The sequence below is a fragment of the Peromyscus maniculatus genome, chromosome 16, assembly GCF_049852395.1.
Source record: "Peromyscus maniculatus bairdii isolate BWxNUB_F1_BW_parent chromosome 16, HU_Pman_BW_mat_3.1, whole genome shotgun sequence".
Taxonomy (NCBI): Eukaryota; Metazoa; Chordata; class Mammalia; order Rodentia; family Cricetidae; genus Peromyscus; species Peromyscus maniculatus.
The window spans coordinates 40,718,346-40,738,243 of NC_134867.1; the positions used below are offsets into that span (position 1 = coordinate 40,718,346).

The 19,898-nt window shown below is 48.1% G+C and overlaps 1 protein-coding gene across 3 annotated transcripts; it reads left to right on the top strand.

Moving 5' to 3' along the window:
• The first annotated feature begins 1,161 nt into the window (after positions 1-1,161).
• Tnfaip3 (TNF alpha induced protein 3) lies at positions 1,162-17,057 on the top strand. Of its 3 annotated transcripts, none has more exons than XM_006986100.4 (9): positions 1,162-1,488; positions 5,058-5,370; positions 9,015-9,205; positions 9,983-10,130; positions 10,270-10,440; positions 11,946-12,126; positions 12,307-13,199; positions 13,992-14,173; positions 14,884-17,057. In XM_006986100.4, the coding sequence occupies exons 2-9, from the start codon at positions 5,076-5,078 to the stop codon at positions 15,166-15,168; spliced, it is 2,346 nt and encodes a 781-aa protein (XP_006986162.2). In that variant the 5' UTR covers positions 1,162-1,488; positions 5,058-5,075; the 3' UTR covers positions 15,169-17,057. The 3 variants fall into 3 exon arrangements, with proteins under 3 accessions (XP_006986162.2, XP_042118169.2, XP_006986161.2); XM_042262235.2 differs by lacking the exon at positions 1,162-1,488 and adding an exon at positions 2,222-2,343; XM_006986099.4 differs by lacking the exon at positions 1,162-1,488 and having other exon boundaries at positions 4,864-5,370.
• The last annotated feature ends 2,841 nt before the right edge of the window (positions 17,058-19,898 follow it).

Sequence of the window (19,898 nt, forward strand, 5' to 3'; positions counted from 1 at the left end):
TCCTTCCAGAGAAAAAGGCAGAGCCTTACAGCGACTGCCCGAGGGTAGCACGGGGGGCTGTTGTTGGTTTCTTGGGGTGAACTAATTCTCAGGCCTAAGAAAACAGCTATAGACCGAAGGGGAAAGCCAGCAATGAACTTGGAGGACAGAGATGGAGGAGAAACGGAGCGAGTGGAGGAGGGGGGGTGTGTAGGGTGGATTTAATTCTCTCTGAAATTGCCCTTGGTGTGTGTGTGTGTGTGTGTGTGTGTGTGTGTGTGTGTGTGTGTGTGTGTAGGGTGGATTTAATTCTCTCTGAAATCGCCCTTGGTGTATGTGTGTGTGTGTGTGTGTGTGTGTGTGTGTGTGTGTGTGTGTGTGTAGGGTGAATTTAATTCTCTCTGAAATTGCCCTTGGGGTGTGTGTGTGTGTGTGTGTGTGTGTGTGTGTGTGTGTGTGTAGGGTGAATTTAATTCTCTCTGAAATTGCCCTTAGTGTGTGTGTGTGTGCGTGTGTGTGTGTGTGTGTGTGTGTGTGTGTGTGTGTGTGCAGGGTGGATTTAATTCTCTCTGAAATCGCCCTTGCGCCTGGACTTCCAAAGCTGCAGGACGGTGGGGTCTGATGTCTCTGTGCATTGCATCAGCCTGGAGCTGGAGCTGGGGCACGGGGGAGAACCCTGCAGCTTTTTTTTCCTTCGCAGTCCCCTCCGGGATCCTTTCCGAGGGCTCTCCCTGAAGTGCTCCTCCTCACGTGAGCAAAAGCCCAGACTTCAAAGCCGGCCTCAGGCCTGCGGTCCGGGGTGTCTGGGTGGTTTTTAGGGTTTTCTCTCTCTCTCTCTCTGGTTTCCCTTCTTTTTTTCACAGCTGATTTTCTTCGGAAAAAAGAAGCGATTAAAAAAAAAAAAAAAAAAGAACCGATTGCATTTCCAGTTCCCATCACCGCGATTTCCACATGGATGTGACGTGGAGGCCAGCTTCCGAAATGCCCAGGTGACTCACGCGGGGACACCCCGGGGCGGGACCCAGGAGTTTCTCCGGGAGGAGGAGAAGGAGGAGGAGGAGGAGGAGGAGGAGGAGGAGGGGCGGGGCGGAAAGCAGCTTCGAGCGCCCTCTGCCGGCCGAGCCGCCGGCGCGCCACGCGGGCGTCACGTGACGCCCGGAAAGCCCCTCGGAATTCCCCTTTGCGGCCGGCGACGCGTACAACTGAACGGCGAAAAAAGGGGAACTGCCCAGTCTGCTGCCTGCGCGCCGGAGGAGTGCCACGGGCTCGGAGGGCCGCGGGGGCGGAGCGGCGAGGCCGGCCGCCGCCGGGCGAGAGACGTGCACACACAGACACACACCCCCAACGACACCCCAACAACACCCCGGCCAGACAGCGAGCCCGACCGGCCGTCCATGGGGCTCCGCCTCGGCCCGACCCCGACCCGGACCCCGATCGCCACTCCACGCTGCGGCGCGCCCAGGCGCTGACCGCCCGCCACTGCGCTCCGGCTCTGCACGGCCCCAAGAGGTGAGCGGCGCTCCGGGGAGGCGGGGGGTGCACGGCCCGGCAGCGGGATGCGGAGGTGCACGGTCAGCGGGATGCGTGGGGTTGGGGGTGGGGAGGGTGCACGGCCAGCGGGGTGCATGGCCAGATCGGATTCCGGGGGTGCATGGGGGTGCCGGGCCCGGTGTGCGTCTGCCTAGCTCTGGCTTTGCATGGGGATCCTGGAGAGAGAGGGTGTTGTGTGGCCGGAGCTGAGGTCCCAGGTGCCAGGTGTTGAGGTGACAGCCCTGGGTTTCTCCAGCCGACTAGTAAGCTATTCCTTTCCGGTCCTTGCAGGGTGACCTAAGCTGCAGCTGGCTGATGAATAGTCCTATCCTTAGGGTCCCCAGGTCGTGTGGTCGTGGGTGATTTTCTCCTTTTTCTCCTCTCTCTCTCTCTCTCTCTCTCTCTTTCTCTCTCTCGGAAATCAAGTGCAGCATGCTCATAGGCACGTAGACCTCGCAGAATCGCGCTGGAGAGTTTCATCCCATATTGTGTGCATAACCAGCTCAGCAGGGGATGGGTTTCTCAAAGGTCACCAACTCCGACCTGGAGGCTTCAGTCAAGAGAGCCTTCCAGGACACAGCTTCCTCAGACCCAGTGATCTGTGGGAGGGGGGTGTGTTGGGGGTGGGTGGGAGGGGCTGCGACATTGTCGTCCCTAGTTGTCGCAATATAAGAAGAGTGTGCATGCAGAAATGGGGCTCTGGCCTGCTTGTTGAAGACTCCGCTTTAGGTGGCACGTTAAGACTCCCTGCTGCAGCCCGACCCCACACTCAGACAGTGGTTGTCAGTCCGGGTCGTCCCACATCCTGCCACCTGGCCTCTCAGGAAAGCTGAGGTATTAAGGGCTCTTTTTGGCTGTCTTTGTTTTGAGTTCTGGTCTCTGATCTTTCTTTGGAAAGCTAGTCTGGTCAAGTGTCTAAGGGGGGGGGGCACCCTTTGGAGCTGATCATTGTTAATTAGTCTTGTGTACACCGATGTCCCAGATTATTGAGCAGCCAATCGGGTCTCCAATCTTATTGTCTGAGATGCTTCTTGGATCTTTTGCAATTCTCTATATGGTTTTTTTGGAGGGGTACTTCCCAACAATTGCCTGAGGTATCTGTTGATAAATAATACATAAGTTTCCACATCGCAGACAAAAAAAAAAAAAAAATCTGCTCAGAGTGGAAAAATAAAACCCGGGGAAAGACTTTGATGAGTAAGTTCTGTAGAACCTTATTGATCCTATGACAAAAGTTGGGAAATTTATCTGTCAGGCAGTGAGGTAACAAATATATTTTTAAAAGTTAAGGGTAATGCTGTATTTTTTTTAACCCATAAGACATTACAATAACGTCAGGAAAATTTATTCTCTGAATGTGGGGAAGTCCAAGAACTGGAAAGTTGAGCAGTAGTTTAGATTCGTTTTAAAGAGGCGCTTTTGCAGGCATTGCAAGGCAGAGCCTATGAATGGGATCATAGTGGGCTAGCAAATATTGGCATTTGCATGTCTGGCATATATGGTTTAAAGCCCCCACCATTTTTAGATCTACACTAAAAGATCTTGAGCATAGAATAGTCAGAAAAACAGAAGGAGATGCGGCTCACGGATGGAAAGGCTTCCCACCTCCTTGTCTGTTACCGAGGGCAACTGTTAGGAGACCAGCAGGGCATGGGTATAGGAAATAGGAAGACTTGGCTTGTAGGCAAAGCTAAGTCCTGCGGCTGCTGGGTCTCACCTTCATCGCCTTGGCTGAAAACCGAGTGGCTGTGTGATATCAAGGCTGGAAGGGAAGTCCCAGATGTTCACTATAGTGTCAAGCACACGGACTGGCCTTAAGTAGGCGGTCTGCATTGCTGGCTGCATGGATTCATGGATGGATGGATGGATGGATGGATGGATGGATGGATGGATGGATGGAGTAATGACATTGTAAAAGAGATTGTTGCTACATCACCAAGGAGATGTGTGTGTGTGTGTGTGTGTGTGTGTGTGTGTGTGTGTGTGTGTGTGTGTTATGTATGGTTTTGTCTCATTCCTGCAATGTTTTTGCCTAATTCCAGTTGCAAGGACTAACTGGCATCACACAGAGAGGATGACTTCTAGACCATAACTAGCATTTAGATCGAGAATGCCAATGCAAATCCCCAGTAGCCACCTCTCCCTTTCAAGCAGGGCACAAGAATTTAGAGCACTTTATCAGGCTTCAGAGAACCTGGGCCCACCCAGGAGTGGCTTCTCTAATCTCTAGGTTTCTTCTTCTTCTTCCTGCATAGTCATAACACTTTTTTACCTGGTGAGTTTGCCTTGGCAGAGAGCGTGATGCCTAAGTGGAATTCAGCTTCGCCGTGAAACTTCCAGGTGCTCTAAATCATTGTTGTCTTCTAGGAAATTAGGTTGTGCGGCCAAGTGCCCTGTGAAGGGTCCATGGGGACAGTGAAGCAGAACTGGCTTAGTGATGTTCCACTCTGGAAGGATGTCCCTGTGCATCACTGTGCATCCTTGCACAACCGGCCAGCTTGGGTGGTCGCGTGGCTGCTCCTCTTTGTCCCGAGTGGTACCCTGGCCGAGATATTTTTCCTATTTGCTTCCAGCTTTCATTTCATCTACCTTTGATTGTGCTTGATCTTCTAGGGTGAAGGCGGGGGAGTGTTTCTAAGCATTGGTACCTGGATGTCAGCAATAAAAGTTGGTGTCGGTTGAGTTGAAATCAGAGAGCTCTCTGGTGTCTGTTTTTTTTTTTTTTTTTTTTTTTTTTTTTTTTTTTTTTTTTTTTTTTTTTCTGGGAGGTGTGGTGTGCTTCATTATTACTCTGCTTTTTTTTTTTTGTCTCGTGTTGTGAAGTCCAGTGGCAGGTTTCTGAAGTAGAGCTGATGGTTATTTGCTCTTAAGATTGCAAAGCATCTTGCCAGAAATAGGCTTTATTTTGTTGTTGGTTACAAAACAATCCTGTGTTGACTCTTTATAAATATCACAAACTCTTTGAACCAAGTGTGTATTACCTTTCTTTGGGGCCAGTCCCATAGAGGAAATGCCAGGCAGCAGCTAGATGCCACATGGGATTTCCATCAAATATTTGCAGCCTCAAGAAGGGGATGTTTGAGGGACCTGGATCTAGACTCCACTCAGGAGCCAGGACTGAGTGGTGGTGGTCTTCAGTGACAGTCTAGACTTGGACTCTGATGAGCTCTGAACTGACATTCAGAGGTCCTGGGTGACATCCGAGGGTTCTGAGGTTGGTTTGTGGAGCAGTACCTGTCACTGACAGACAGACTTGGCTCCCTGACAAACGTTACTGAAAGCATGGGTTATTCCCCTCCTCCTCAGTACCCACGCTCCGCCTTCCTTCTCTTGTTTAGGCTAATCTTTAAAAGTGATGTAACTTAAAACAGTCCAGTGTGAGTTAATCTGCAGGGCCAGCTAGTATCCTGGGAGTAGAGGTGACTGAGATCTTTTGCCTAGAGGTTAGAGGAATGACAAGGTCAAACGCTGGCGTTTCTTGCCGACGGGTACCTGGGAACAGTGTTAAAGGCAGGCTAACGGAATGGGCTTTTCCCCTTCCTCTTCAGGCCTTGTCGAGGAGGACCATGGCTGAACAACTCCTTCCTCAGGCTTTGTATTTGAGCAATATGCGGAAAGCTGTGAAGATAAGAGAGAGAACCCCAGAAGACATTTTCAAGCCTACCAATGGGATCATTCATCATTTTAAAACCATGCACCGATACACGCTGGAGATGTTCAGAACGTGTCAGTTTTGCCCACAGTTTCGGGAGATCATCCACAAGGCACTTATTGACAGAAGCGTCCAGGCTTCCTTGGAAAGCCAGAAGAAGCTCAATTGGTGTCGTGAAGTCAGGAAACTTGTGGCTTTGAAGACCAATGGTAAGCCTTGCTCCTTTCCCCCAGCACCCTTCTGCTAACCTGGGGGGAGGGAGCTGTTTCTGGTGATGCTTCCCCATTCATGAAGTTTTAATGGCATTAAGCAGACACCTATAGAAACTCCGTAAGGGATCGGTGACAGCCATGCGTGTGTTTGATGAGTCTGCTGTGGTACTGAGGCAGGATTTCATTGTGTGACCTAGGCTGGTTTTGAATTTGTGATCTTTCTGCTTCCATCTCCTGAGGGCTGGGATGGCAGGCGTGCATTATTACATCCAGTTGGTGAATATTTTTATCTAAGATGTTTTCTGAGTGTGTGTGTGTGTGTGTGTGTGTGTGTGTGTGTGTGTGTGTGTGTGTGTGTGTGTGTTAGGGTAGAGAAGATATGAAGGCTCATGGAATGCATTGCTAAACCCCATGCCCCAGTTGGGGGATTAATCTTCCTAATGCTTACACTGGTTGAATCATCTGTAACCTTCACTGGCCAGAATGGAAAGGATTTGAAAAGGTTTTAAGTTCAAAAGGAAAAGAGAGTGCTGAAAACCGGAGTCAGTTGTTCGCCACCGTCGTGAGGGAAATGCTTGTGATGTGCTTGCTCTTCCTGAGTTGATGGCATTTTCTAGACTCCCAAACAGGTGGATGCTGAGGACAAGGGATGCTTTTGTGTCTGCGGTCCTTACTGGGTTCTGTTGCCTAAGCTAATGAGAGACAGCTTTTCTGCCCTGCTCTTGGCATGAAATCAAGTGACGACCTTCACCACTATTTTCTATTTCAAGTTTTACTGTCTTACTTTTTTTTTTTTTTTAAATCACATCCTTTGTGTAAGAATATTGTACACTGGCAGAAACATCCAGTGGTATTGTTTCATGCAGTTACAAAAATTCTGCCTTTAGGGTGTAGACATTTATTCTAAGAGCAGAGATTGTGTGAGCTCAATTAAGCACTTAGGATGCTGATAAGGGTACAGTCTCATTTTCCTTGTATCAGTGACTACATTCTCTGGGTCGGAATAATACACCCAAGAGTAGAAAAATCCTCGTTGGCAGGGATGGTGCTAGGAACGTTAACTTAATAACTTAATTGGTACATTAACTTCGGCTGTTCTTGACTTGAGTAACTTGGTGATGGGTTGATGTGGGGTTTTGTTTGTTTTGATTCTGGGGACTCTTGTATATCACCTCTACATCTTCCCTATATTTATGAAGCTTAGACTCTTAGAAACAGAGTCAAAAGAGAACTGGAGACAGTGATTATCTACATTGTTCTTGGCATTAAGTCAAGCGATGCCTAGAAGTAGATAATTATGTTAACTTGTCATCAAGGGGCTTACATCCCTGACAGTTTGTGGTTTTTGCCATGTCCCATTTTGTTACAGAAAGAGAGATGGAGTTGAGAGAATTAGAAATGGGGTAGAGAGAGAAGAGCCTTATCTGGTTTGCCACGCACAGAATTAGCAGACATTATATAGTATTTCCTTAACAGAGGAAATCGCCGATTTCCTGTAGGAAAGAAAGCCAGGCAAATGCTAAACACTTTGCCATTTAAATCAACAAGGATTCAGGATACATTTAAACCTACAAAAGCAAAGGTATTTTGGGGAACGTGTTGGGGGAAATATGGACCTGGGGCCCCAGAACCCTAATTTTCCTGCTTGGAAGAAGAGTTCTTAAAATCATGAGAAAGAGAGAAAAGACCTTGGGGGGGAGGAGGGGTGGGAAATGGCTTTCTGCCCCTTCGCTTATTATGAGCATCTTTTCTTTCCTTTTAAAATTCCTTCCTCTTCGGGAGCGTTCCTTCCAAGGCGGGTCTGTTTGGGGAGGGGGGTGATTCGGGAGCCTGCGTTTGAGGATATGAGACTGTGGGGAATGAGGAAGGGGGTAGGTGGCATAAAATTGAAACTTCATGAAAATTCCAGCGTCTATTGGCTGCCGCGGCAAGCTCCCTTGTCTAGTGAGTCGCCGGTTCCAGCTCAGCCTGGCCACACCCACTTGGAAAGTCCAGGGTGCAGTTCGCAGTTTAAATGTCTACACACCAGAACAAAACGTACAATTGTTGCTCAATTGCTAGTCAAATATCTCCGCACTGGGGAATTCCACATGTTACTTAGGGAATTTTATACGGGTGCATCTCAATAAAGAACTGAAAGTAAGCCCAAGAAGGAGAAAAAAAAAAGCCTTATCTTTGCTCTAGATTTTGCAAAGGGGAAATTTCAACAGAACGCAGTCCTTGCCACACCTCGGCCTGACGCTGGGCTCAAATGGTCCTTTCTGTTCAATAGTCCTGCGAGTTGTTTGAAGCGTGCACACTGAAGGAATACTGACCCGCCCTGGATATAAATTTGACAGGCTGTTGTTTACAGTTTCACTATAATTAGAGTTGGATGAAATTTCAAATAGTTTCATTGCTTTACTGACAGAATAATGTAAAAAAACAAACAAACCCAAAAGCCCACACTTTTAACTTTTCTCAACTTAAAAATATGTACTACTTTCCAAAGGAGAATGAAGAATTGACTAGTTTTCTATCAAACTGTACCCCCCATGTGTTTACTGTTGGGGGCATGAAAAAGAATCCTGAGACTGAGTGTAACTCCCTGATAGAGAGAGCCCTTGCCTCGCTTTCGTGAGGCCCCAGGTTTAATGTCCAGAAGTGAAAAAAAAAAAAAATACAAGTACAACCTGAAAGAATACAGTCTGTTGAATTGTGACTTTTATCCAGGAAAAGTCACAAATGGGTGGAAGAAAATTAGACTTGTCTTTTTCTCAAAATGCTAGCCTCAAACACTGAATTATTTTCAATGTCAGCATCTTTTTAACTTTTAAGTTTTTAATTGCTTATTGATTGGCTGACTGAGAACTGATCGGTTGAGACAGGGTCTCATGGAATTCAAGCTAATCCTTAGTTCACTCTGGAGCTAAGGATGACCTTGAACTTGTGACCCTCCAGACTCTGCCTCCCAAAGGCTAGCATTACAAGCTTGCACAACCAATGCCTGGCTGCCTTTTAGTTCTTTTAAAGGGTCTTTACAGTTGTTTACAAGCAGGTTCCCATAATGCCCTGGAGGCTGGGGCAGGGCCTACAGCAGACTACAGGTCGTTTGGTCCTGTCCATCCTACTTGGTAAGCTAGGCGAGGAAACTCCCAGGTCCCCAAAGCTAAAGTGGAATGACCAAGTCATTTACCACTGAGTCATAGCCTGGCCGGGCCCTGTCTAGTAGGCCAGGCCACAGTGGCTTCCTGGTGTGTGTATTGCCCTGGGTGTGAAACCTTCCTTAGCACTAGAGAGCAGGATTGCCAGGGCCTTAGCCAGCAGGCCAAAGACTAATAGGAAGAAAGGACTGTAGAGTTCAGAAGCTGGGGCCCACCTTCTACACAGCAGAAGAGACTTTCAGGAATGTTCCCGAAGTCCTCCAAACCAGTTAGGGGCAGAGCCATGCTACAGTGGAGGTCGTCTGGCCCCTCCCCCTAAACAGAAGAACAACAAAAATTTTTTTCCTTACATCTGCCATCGCCTGTGGAATGCTACCAGCTGGCCCTTGATGAAGAATCAACCATCTGTGGGCTTAATTTATCCCAAAAGCCTTTGCAGGGCATTCACTTGGGGCTGCTTAACTTTGCTCCTCACGGCTCCCTTCTGTCTGTCCTCAGGTGATGGAAATTGCCTCATGCACGCCGCTTGTCAGTACATGTGGGGCGTTCAGGATACGGACCTGGTCCTGAGGAAGGCCCTCTACAGCACCCTCAAGGAGACGGACACACGGAACTTCAAATTCCGCTGGCAGCTGGAATCCCTGAGATCCCAGGAGTTTGTGGAAACGGGACTTTGCTACGACACTCGGGTATGTTATGTTCCTGTGCGACAGCCCCATGGTGGACAAAGGGTACTCTGGGCCAGTCCCTGTTCCCTGAGGAACATATGACTTACCAGTCATATGAGTTGAGCTAAGCAGTGTACACTCAATGGAAAACACCCAGAACCTTCTGTGGGATTAACCCCAGGCGTTAGCGACTCACTGCTCCGGCTTGTGGAGCAGCAGATTCCTGGGTGTGCATATTTCTTGGTCAGGTCTTCCAACTGGAACCTTTCCTCAAGGCACGTCCCTGACTTCCCAGCCAATCCAGGGAAGAGTCTACCCCATCATCCTCATCCATTCTGAGCTAGGGTATCATGTAGCTCAGGGTGGTCTTGAACCTGCTATACAGCAGAAAATGGCCTTGCTATGTAGCTGATGATGATCTTCCTGCCTCCACCTCCACAACAGGGTTGCAGGTGTGCGCCACCACGTGGTTTTATGGGGTGCTAGATATCAAACACAAGGCTCCTCCATGCATGTTAGGCAAGCACTCTTCTGAGTTGTCTCCCTGCCCCAGGCAGGGAGTTTTTCTGAAAGCAAATGCTGTCTGTATCTCCCAGCAGCTTCTGATTTTGCTCTGCAAAGAAAAAAAAAAAAAAACGTAAAGGAAGGAAACCAAAATTAGGAAGAGGATGAACATTTGCAGGGTTGTTCCAATGAAGGAGAAGAATGGGCGGGGTTCCTTAAGGGGACAAATGCCGGGTGACATCCTCGGGCCCCGCTAATCCATGCTTCCATTCCTCTCCTCTCCTCGACCCTTAGAACTGGGGTGACGAATGGGACAGTTTGGTCAAAATGGCGTCCGCAGACACGCCCGCCGCCCGCAGTGGACTTCAGTATAATTCCCTGGAAGAAATCCACATATTTGTCCTCAGCAACATCCTCCGAAGACCCATCATCATCATTTCAGGTGAGGTGCCTCAGAGTTTCTGGTTTCCCCAGATGCTGGTCAGCCATGATGCTTTGGCTCTGAGGAGAAACCCAGGTTCCCCCCACGGCTTCATGAAAGTCACCCAGGGTCTTAACTTTGTTTCTCTTCCCGTTGACAGACAAAATGCTAAGAAGTTTGGAATCGGGTTCCAACTTTGCTCCCTTGAAAGTGGGTGGGGTTTATCTGCCTCTCCACTGGCCAGCCCAGGAATGCTACAGATACCCCATTGTCCTTGGCTATGATAGCCAGCACTTTGTACCCCTGGTGACCCTGAAGGACAGTGGACCTGGTAAGAAGACATCAGTTCCTGTTCATAACCCTGTTGGATCCTGGAATTCCAGGCCTTGCTCTTTTGTTCCCAGCTGAACTTGTTTTATTTAAGTCTGTTATTTTGTCATTTGCTTAATCAAGAAAGATTCATTCTTCCTAATGTGAAGTGCTTGGAATCCGTCTCATTTCAGATTTCAGAGTCTAGGCTGGGGATTTAGCTCAGTGGTAGAGCGCGCAAGGCCCTGGGTTCGGTCCTCAGCTCCAACAAAAACAAAAACAAAAAACAGATTTCAGAGTCTTTCATATTCCTGAATGTTTACATAGACTTTACCATCTGAGCATCCCTACTAATCGGAAATGTGAATGCTCCCAAATCCAGTCAGATTTGTAGATTTGAGATTTTCAGACTGGAGTTGTATGCGATATAAAGCAGTAGCAGTAAACGTACGTACGTACTCTCCCCCCATCTCTGTGAGTGTGGCTGAGGACGGACTTGCAGCATGGTAAGCACAGGTTAGACAGTCATCTCTGCATACTTCCACCCCTGATGTGGTTACAGCATGACAAATTAAGGTGCGCAGAGCCTCGGTATCATCATGTCTGGCACAGAGCAAGCAGATGTCTGTCAGGTTAGCGATTATTATAATACCTGAATGTATAGTGAGCAGCGTGCACGGTGCTCCAGACAACATCCTTTTTCTTCTAGCATCCCTGTGAGATGCTGGCAGGAGTTGTCTTCTTTTATCAATGAGGCCATGGGATCTCAGAAAGGTTAAAGGGCATGCTTAGCTTGACATCAACAAAGTCAGGATTCTAACTCGGGTCAGTCTGCCTGGGAGGCATTGAATTTCACCAGTTCAGGGCTCCTATCCCCTTCCTGTGGTTACAAAATCAGCTTAGGTGACCGTTACCAGACGGATGGACGAAGAAACTGTGACATGTATGGACAATGGAATTTGACTCAGCCATAAGAAAAAAAAAAGGAGATTTTTTTTTCATTTTCAGAAAAAAAAGATGGAGCAGGAGATAATCATATTAAACAAACAATATAGATACATTTTTCTCTCATAGATGGACTCTAGATTCTTTTTTAAGGGTACAGGTCAAAAGCCATAGAGACAGATTTTGAAAGAAGCAGGGGGGGCGGGTGAAGCTCAAATACAGAGCACATTTACATACGTGTTCAATAGCACAAAAGAAAGCGCAGAGTCTTTGTATGCTAAACAGAAGCCAAAATCACCTCACAGCCTTTGCAATAAATATGTAAAAATCACAAATCACAAAAGAAGTCTGCTAGCACTTGGCTCTTTGGCATCCTGTGAGCTCCCTGGAAACAAGACTTTTATTTTATGTTAGCGTTCACCGCATTTTGTCTTCCTGTTTGGCTTTTAAGTGTGCCCTGGATGATGCTTTCTGTATCTTCAAATTCGGATCATTCTATATGACCTTACGCGCTGCATCCTTGAGTGGGGGTAATGTTTCACTCACACGCTATTTTTGTTCCTTTTTTTTTTTTCCCTCCAGAAATCCGAGCTGTTCCCCTCGTTAGCAGAGATCGGGGAAGATTTGAAGACTTAAAAGTTCACTTTTTGACAGACCCTGAAAATGAGATGAAGGAAAAGCTTCTCAAGGAATACTTGATGGTGATGGAGATCCCCGTGCAAGGCTGGGACCACGGCACGACCCACATCATTAATGCTGCCAAGTAAGCCGACTCCTTGGATTTGTCTTCTCGACCTGTGCCGGGCCACCCCGTGTGGTATACCTGCATTTGGGTGCCGGTTTTGTGCCCGAGACTACATTCAGGAAATGTGTTCTAGGAGCTAATGATGTAAAGGCGTGTGTTATTGGGAATCACCACTCATTTTCCCTGTTTTCTTTTTAGGTTGGATGAAGCTAACCTACCCAAAGAAATAAATCTGGTGGACGATTACTTTGAACTCGTTCAGCATGAATACAAAAAGTGGCAGGAGAACAATGAGCCGGGCAGGAGAGGGGCACATGCGCAGAAGAACCCTTTGGAGCCGTCCACACCCCAGCTGTCGCTCATGGATGTAAAATGCGAGACGCCCAACTGTCCTTTCTTTATGTCCGTGAACACTCAGCCCTTGTGCCACGAGTGCTCAGAGCGGCGCCACAAGAACCAGAGCAAACTCCCAAAGCTGAGCGCGGCGAAGCCGGGCCCTGAAGGACTCCCAGGCGGGGCCGGCTCCGCCTGGAGCCCGGAGGAAACCGCTGGGGGACCTCATTCGGCCCCACCCACGGCCCCCAGCCTCTTCCTGTTCAGCGAGACCACCGCGATGAAGTGCCGGAGCCCCGACTGCCCCTTTACTTTGAATGTGCAGCATAATGGATTCTGTGAGCGTTGCCACGCTGCCCGGCAGCTGAATGCCAGCCAGCTGAGTGCCAGCCACGCTGCGGACCCTGGTAAGTGCCAAGCCTGCCTTCAGGATGTCACTCGGACGTTTAATGGCATCTGCAGTGCCTGTTTCAAAAGGACTACAGCAGAGCCTTCCTCCAGCCTCACTTCCAGCCTCCCACCCTCCTGTCACCAGCGCTCCAAGTCCGACCCCTCACAACTCATCCAAAGTCTCGCCCCACACTCTTGCCACCGAACTGGAAATGACGTCCCCTCTGGCTGCCTTTCCCAGGCAGCGCGGACTCCAGGAGACAGGACGGGGACTCGCGAGTGCAGAAAGGCCGGCTGCATGTATTTTGGGACTCCAGAAAACAAGGGCTTCTGCACGCTGTGTTTCATCGAATACAGAGAAAATAAACGTGAGTGAAAGAAATCAGAGACTGCCCTGTGGCGGGCGGCAGTTACTGCCTAGAAAGGGGCCTGTAGATGTGAAGAAAAGTAGCCTGTCCCAGCAGTCAGAGCGGTTACCTCTCACCGCGCCTTCCCATTTTGGTGTGTGCTTGGGCACAAGTCGCCGCTGCCCTGCTGTTGTGGCTGAAAGCAGGAGGCACTATCTCATGACGTCAGCTCTAGTTACCACGTACCTGACATCAAAAGTCCCCTATGGATATAAGTCATATCTATGTAGCCCAGGATGAACCCACTATGTAGCCCAGGCTGGCCTCCGAGTCCTGGCCATCTGTTTGCTTCTGCCCACTGAGTGCTAGGATTTTAGGCATGTGCTGCCACACCAGACCGTGAGGGTGGGTTTAATAAGGCCACTGAGCGTCTGCTGTCCATGTATAGTTTAGGCTTCGGCACCTTTGGCGAGGTAGTCTGAAGAGGGCTAGCGAGGGACGGGAAGTATTTACTGACACCAGGGAAACGTGTGTGTGGCAGTTGTTAGTGCCTGCTCTTTAGTTCTCTGCCTGATCAGTGACACCCCCCCACACACACCCCCACCCCGTGTTCAAAGCTAGAGGCCAGTTTAAGCCAAAGATGTAAGCTGTTCGCTAACGTTACTCTGCTGAGTTTCTGAAAGTTTGGCCTCGAGTAACATGTTTAAGGCTGTTCTCACCTACGCTGAGAACCCATTTCTTCTCGTAAGTCTGTCTATGTGTGCGCGGTAACCCACATGTGCGTGGTACTGAACGGCATCCACTCCTTTGTAGAGTTCGTTGCTGCCTCTGGGAAAGCCGGTTCCACGGCCTCCAGGTTCCAGAACAACGTCCCGTGCCTGGGCAGGGAGTGCGGCGCCCTCGGGAGCACCATGTTTGAAGGATACTGTCAGAAGTGCTTCATCGAGGCTCAGAACCAGAGGTTTCACGAAGCGAAAAGGACGGAGGAGCAGCTGGTGAGTCCTTGGGCGGAGCTGGACTTCTCTGGTGTCAGGTCCCCCGTCTGTGACAGACGGGCTGTCTGTCTCCTTATGACACAGGGTCCCTTTCAGATGCCGTCTGCTGGGAGGGAGCCTGGAAAAAACAGCCACGTTCTGTTGGCTCATGAGCTGGATGTACTGCACAGCCTAAGCACACTTAGAATTTTGTTTTTGTTTTTGTTTTTGGTTTTTTGAGACAGGGTTTCTCTGTGTAGCTTTGCGCCTTTCCTGGAGCTCACTTGGTAGCCCAGGCTGGCCTCGAACTCACAGAGATCCGCCTGGCTCTGCCTCCCCAGTGCTGGGATTAAAGGCGTGCGCCACCACTGCCCGGCCAACTCACTTAGAATTTATTCAGAAATGCTAATACAGTCGGCCATAGGGTGAAACCTCTGTGAGCATCCTGAAAGGCAGGAGACCTCATAGATTTGAAGGAGAAGCAGACTTCTCAAACAATCTTTTATCCTGAACATCCTGGATGCTTCCATGTACTGGCATATCAGGGAAAAAACTTCCTTGGACTGGGTCAGCTTCTGCTAGGATTGGTGGGGAGCTAAGGGTCCTTAGTGGCACATGCGTGCTGCTCTCGCTCAGGCAGGTCAAGCCGTCTGTAGCGTCCGTGCTGTTATTTGAAATCCGCCTCTGGTCTCCCGAGACGCGTAACACCTTTCTCTGCTCTTCCCACTCAGAGATCCAGCCAGCGCAGAGACATGCCTCGAACCACGCAGGGAGCCTCGAGGCCCAAGTGTGCCCGGGCCTCCTGCAAGAACGTCCTGGCCTGTCGCAGCGAGGAGCTGTGCATGGAATGCCAGCACCTGAGCCAGCGGGTGGGCCCTGTGGCCCGCCGGGGGGAGTCCCCTCCTGAAGAGCCCCCCAAACAGCGCTGCCGGGCCCCCGCCTGTGATCACTTCGGCAACGCCAAGTGCAACGGCTACTGCAATGAGTGCTTCCAGTTCAAGCAGATGTATGGCTAAGTGCAGACGAGTGGACTGGCCCAGCGAGACGGGGCCTCAACCTGCCAGCCAGAGTGGTGCTGTACTCCAGACCCCTGAGTGCCATAGGAACGGTGGGCCCTGGGACAGCGGCTGCCAAGTGTCTTTGAGCAAAGGAGACAAGATAAGCTCTTCATCGTGGCCGTGACATTCAGGTTCGGTAACCGAGACTATGCCCACGCGGGCTGAGAGTTGACCTCGTGACAAGCGATGCATGATGTCAGGTTCAGCCTGAAGCTGTTGCTGCTGCTCATCTACCAGGAGGCTTGGGGAGATCTTCAGACGTGGAAGGCATGCATGCTGGGACTGGTAACCGTTCCTGTGCCCACCTGCCAGGAAACAGGAAGAAAGGCACATGGGCAGGCGGGTTGGAGCCTGAGACCATCTAACTGCACCCCCCGCGCCCCAGAAAGCTGAATCCTCTGAGTACCAAGGCCCTCCGCAGGAAGCTCGAGGAAGCTCAGGGAAAATGGATGTTGGTAGAGCACATCTGTCTTCATCGTCGTCGTCGTCGTCGGTGGGCTTCCCAACCTGCCTACTTGGTTCCCGAGGTTCTGCAGGAAAGCAGAGCCACACACAGACTGTGACCCTGAGGCTGCTGAAACAGAACATGTTCACATGGAGACCAAACAAGCTGCTCTTGACTGTATGGATGCACCTTTTAGACAGCAGAACATCTTAGTGGGAAGACATGCTACCACTGCTCATCATTGTCTTCAGGTCCAGAGAGATTGGTTTGGAGTGAGGTGTGTGTCATCAGAGTGTGTACATATGTAATATACCCTTATATTATGTATGAGGGAGTTTTGTTTGTTTTTTTAAAGCATTGAAATGATGCCCTAGAGACAGTAGGAAGACTGAATAATAATAACCTATTTTCTGGTTGTTGTCAGGTTGCCCCTTGGGTATACAGCTTGTTACGTGAATTCAACAAGCGGCCTTCTTAAAGGGAACCCTCACTCTACATTATTTATTATGAACTTCAGAGTTATTTAAATGAAGATTTTTTTTTTTCTCCTGCAGTATTCTCTTGGAATAACATACTTGCTTTCCGCCACGTTCTGGGAACCTGGCAAATTCCTGACCTCGGGCTGTGGTGGGGTGGTTGTCTGCTCCCAACTCACTGCCTCCCCAGGAAAGAAGGGATGGCTTTATGAATAAAGTCTGTCGAATCTGACGCTTCTCCTGACTCCCAGCTGCACAAGACAAAATCATTGTCTGTCTTCTGTTGATGCTTCGAAGCATCCTACCTCTTTGAAGAGAAGATAGGGAGGGTGATGGTGGGGAGGGACACAGAACCATGTGGCCTTTCATGACCTTTGCTTGCTAGGTAAATGCTGTGCCCTTGGGGTACTGGATAGGAACCCCAGCCTCAGGACCGCAAAGTCAGTAGCCTTGAGGATGAGAAGGTTCCTGTCACTGGCTTGTAGCTTTTCTGTGTGCTTTGCACTTGCCTTAGGAGGGAGATGCATTTCTCCCGAGGGAAGGGCTGACATTCTGGGGTCTAACCCAGTGCCTGAAGATGCTTGTGATGTATAACTCTACATAGCCTTTTCTCTCCATAGCTGACACGTGTCTTTCCCCGACTTACGTCTTTGTCCATTTCTTTTCCAAAGATGTCAAATACAGTGCAGCGTTTTCATCTAGTTCTTTCCAAGTTAATAGGCTAATATTTTGTGTCTATTGATATTTTCATTCTTAATGTGAAACTATGAAATTATTTATACTTATTATAGAAAGTATGTGAAATTTGCACATTTAGTTATCTTTCATAGGATGGGATCTAACTGTTTTGGATTTCTTCAGATTGTCTTAAAGAACTGTAACTTCACAAAAGTCAATATTAGAAAAATAAATTATTTAAGAACAAATCCTGATGTTTTCTGTCGATGGGTGTTGGGAGATGGGCTCAAGTGTGAAGCCTTTGGTGTGCAATGGGCCACGGGTGCACCTTTTTCTCATAGAAAGAGAACGTCTGAAAAATAACCAGGGGTTTAGAGAGAGGGCTCAATCCATAAGTACTTGCTGCATAAACCTGAGGAGCTGAGTTCGATCCCCATCACCTTTGTGCAAGCCAGATGTGATAGCACATGCAGTTGCACATGTGTACACACACAAGAACACCTACACACACACACACACACACACACACACACACACACACACGAAACGATCAGTGGGTGAGAATAAGGTACTCAAGCACGGGCCTTGGGTTTCATAGTGACGGCGCAGAAGCCAGATAGATGTGCGAAAGCTTCTGTCCTTACACCACTGCTTCCCAACCTGCTTCATGCTGCGACCCTTTAATACAGTTCATGTTGTGGTGACCCCCCCCCCGGGCCATAAAATTATTCTGTTTCTACTTCATAACTGTAATTTTGCTACTGTTATGAGTCATGATATAAATATCTGATATGCAGGATATCTGATAGGCAACCCCCGAAGGGGCCGTGACCCACAGGTTGAGAACCGCTGTGGTCCCAGGTCTCTGGAGACTCCGGGCGGCGGCGGAAGCACTCCTGAGGTAGAGAAAGGAAACAGTAAGGAGAGAGTGACAGGGCAGGAGGAAATCTTCAAGAGGAACACGGGCGTGAGAGTCCCGTGTCAGGCAAGGCAGAAGAGTTAGCCTCCCCGTGATAACCACCAGAGCAGGAAAGTAAACTCACCCAGTGGGAAAATGAACCATTTTCCTCTGCTCACCTCTCATACCATAATCACCAACTTCTGTGATCATTCAAAAATGTTGGACAATACCCTCACAGGTACCAAGAGTTCCGTTCCACAGTGGCATCCTCTAACTCGGTACTGGCAGCATCAGATTACTGAAATTCAGGGCTCAGTCCCCCACACCACATGCCGATCTCAAAACCCAGTATCGCTGTCTGGGGGACCAGCCTCCAGCAGCACAGGACTCAAGGGGAATCCACAGAGTCGACATGTACTGTGACTTTTTAATCTGAGGGGGTTAGGGAAAAAGACACTCACACACTCTCTTGATGGTTTCCTTCTTCATTCTTCAGTATTCTTCATTCTGTGTTCTATATTCTCCTTTCTTATCTCTATCCAGAAATATCCCTTCTGTCTTGATGTTTTCCTTCTCCTTCTAACTCTCTTAATGTTTTCCTTCTAACTCATTTTAACGCTGTTTTTTCTCTTATAGCTTATATACCCCAGCAAAATCTTTCGAGTAATATAAAAATCACAATATGGTTACATTCTGTTTTTCAAGTGAATGATTACAATGAATACAAGTAAAAAACAGCATGTTTCCCATGTCCCTTACATGATTAAGCATTTCACATGTTACAGGTGAAAAACAAACTATCCCTAAGAAGTCATGTACATTCACACCCAAGCAACTTGTTATAGATTAACAGAGTGTAAGCAAACAAGATATTCTTTCACTGGCAGGCTGCATTTTGCAGTTACAAAGAAAGGACCAATCACTTTATTACTTATCTTGAAATGTAATCTTATAAAGAATCTTAAAGGAATCACAGACCTAAACTTTTATACATGAAAAACAGTCAGCTCTACTTTAAATCTTTAGGGTACATACCCACTCATCAATAGTTTTTTATATCAGGAGATTGAGAGCAGAAATGGGTATAAGGAATTAATCATCACCTTTGGTCATCAACCAACCCTACCTAGCAAAAAAGGCACATCAGCTAATGATAATTGGGCTCCTTTGTTCTTGTTCCCTGACCTTAATGAGTTCCTCACTCAACTATGTGCCTTTCTAAAACTTTAGATTTTCTCCTTGGGTTTTTTCACCTCAAAGCTATTTGACAAAAACATCTTAGTCTAACCTTAAGTTATTTTCAAAGCTTTGTTTCAGCTATGATGAATTTTGAAACCTGTGAACACATCTCCCAACATTAAGATGAAAAGAATGTAAGTTAGCTGGCCTATTGGGATTCAATTGTTTTTCTTAATTATTAACCTAAGCCACAGTCTATATGCCTCCTCAATAGAAACTCATGTGGTATAGCTGTGTGACATTCCTTGTTTTATTTTTTTATCATCCAAACTCTATCTAAACTAACATTATTATTATTATTATCAATTAGACAGTACGGCTTAAGAAGAAATCATCTTCCATAATAATTCACAGGTGAACATGCCCAGTAGGACGGGATGTTTCCAGGAGATAAACACAATACATTACAGGCAGTGGGGCTCTCCCCAAACCCATGCTCACCATGCCAGATACCAGAGGAAGACAGCAGCAGCAAACATGTAAAGGCACAGCAGCAGCTAAAGAAATTCTAGAGTCTGTGGTCTCAGAACCTTGCCTATCCAAAATTCACCCATCAGAGGTTTTCCTCCTGGTGGGCTGACACCCTGAAGTCAACTGCCGTCTGCTGCTCTTCTGACATGACCACCGGCACCCCAGGTGGATTTTACCTGGTGCTTATGACTGACCAGCAAAAATAAGACCTTCCTCCTCAGATGTGATTAATTTTTTTTCAGCTGCCATAGGTCCCAGGGAAGCATATTTCTTCTTTTATTATAAAGGATGGATACAGATGATAGTAACATACAGCTCAGTACCCTGGAGGCTCAGAAGCCTCCAGGCCTTCTCTGAATTGACCACCTTCCAGGCACCTCCATGTATTTAGCTCTATGGAAGCATTTTGAACCCTGCCCTTCAGGGTTTTATGGATTCTTCACTGCATATGCAATGAAGATGAAAGCAAGGATGATCG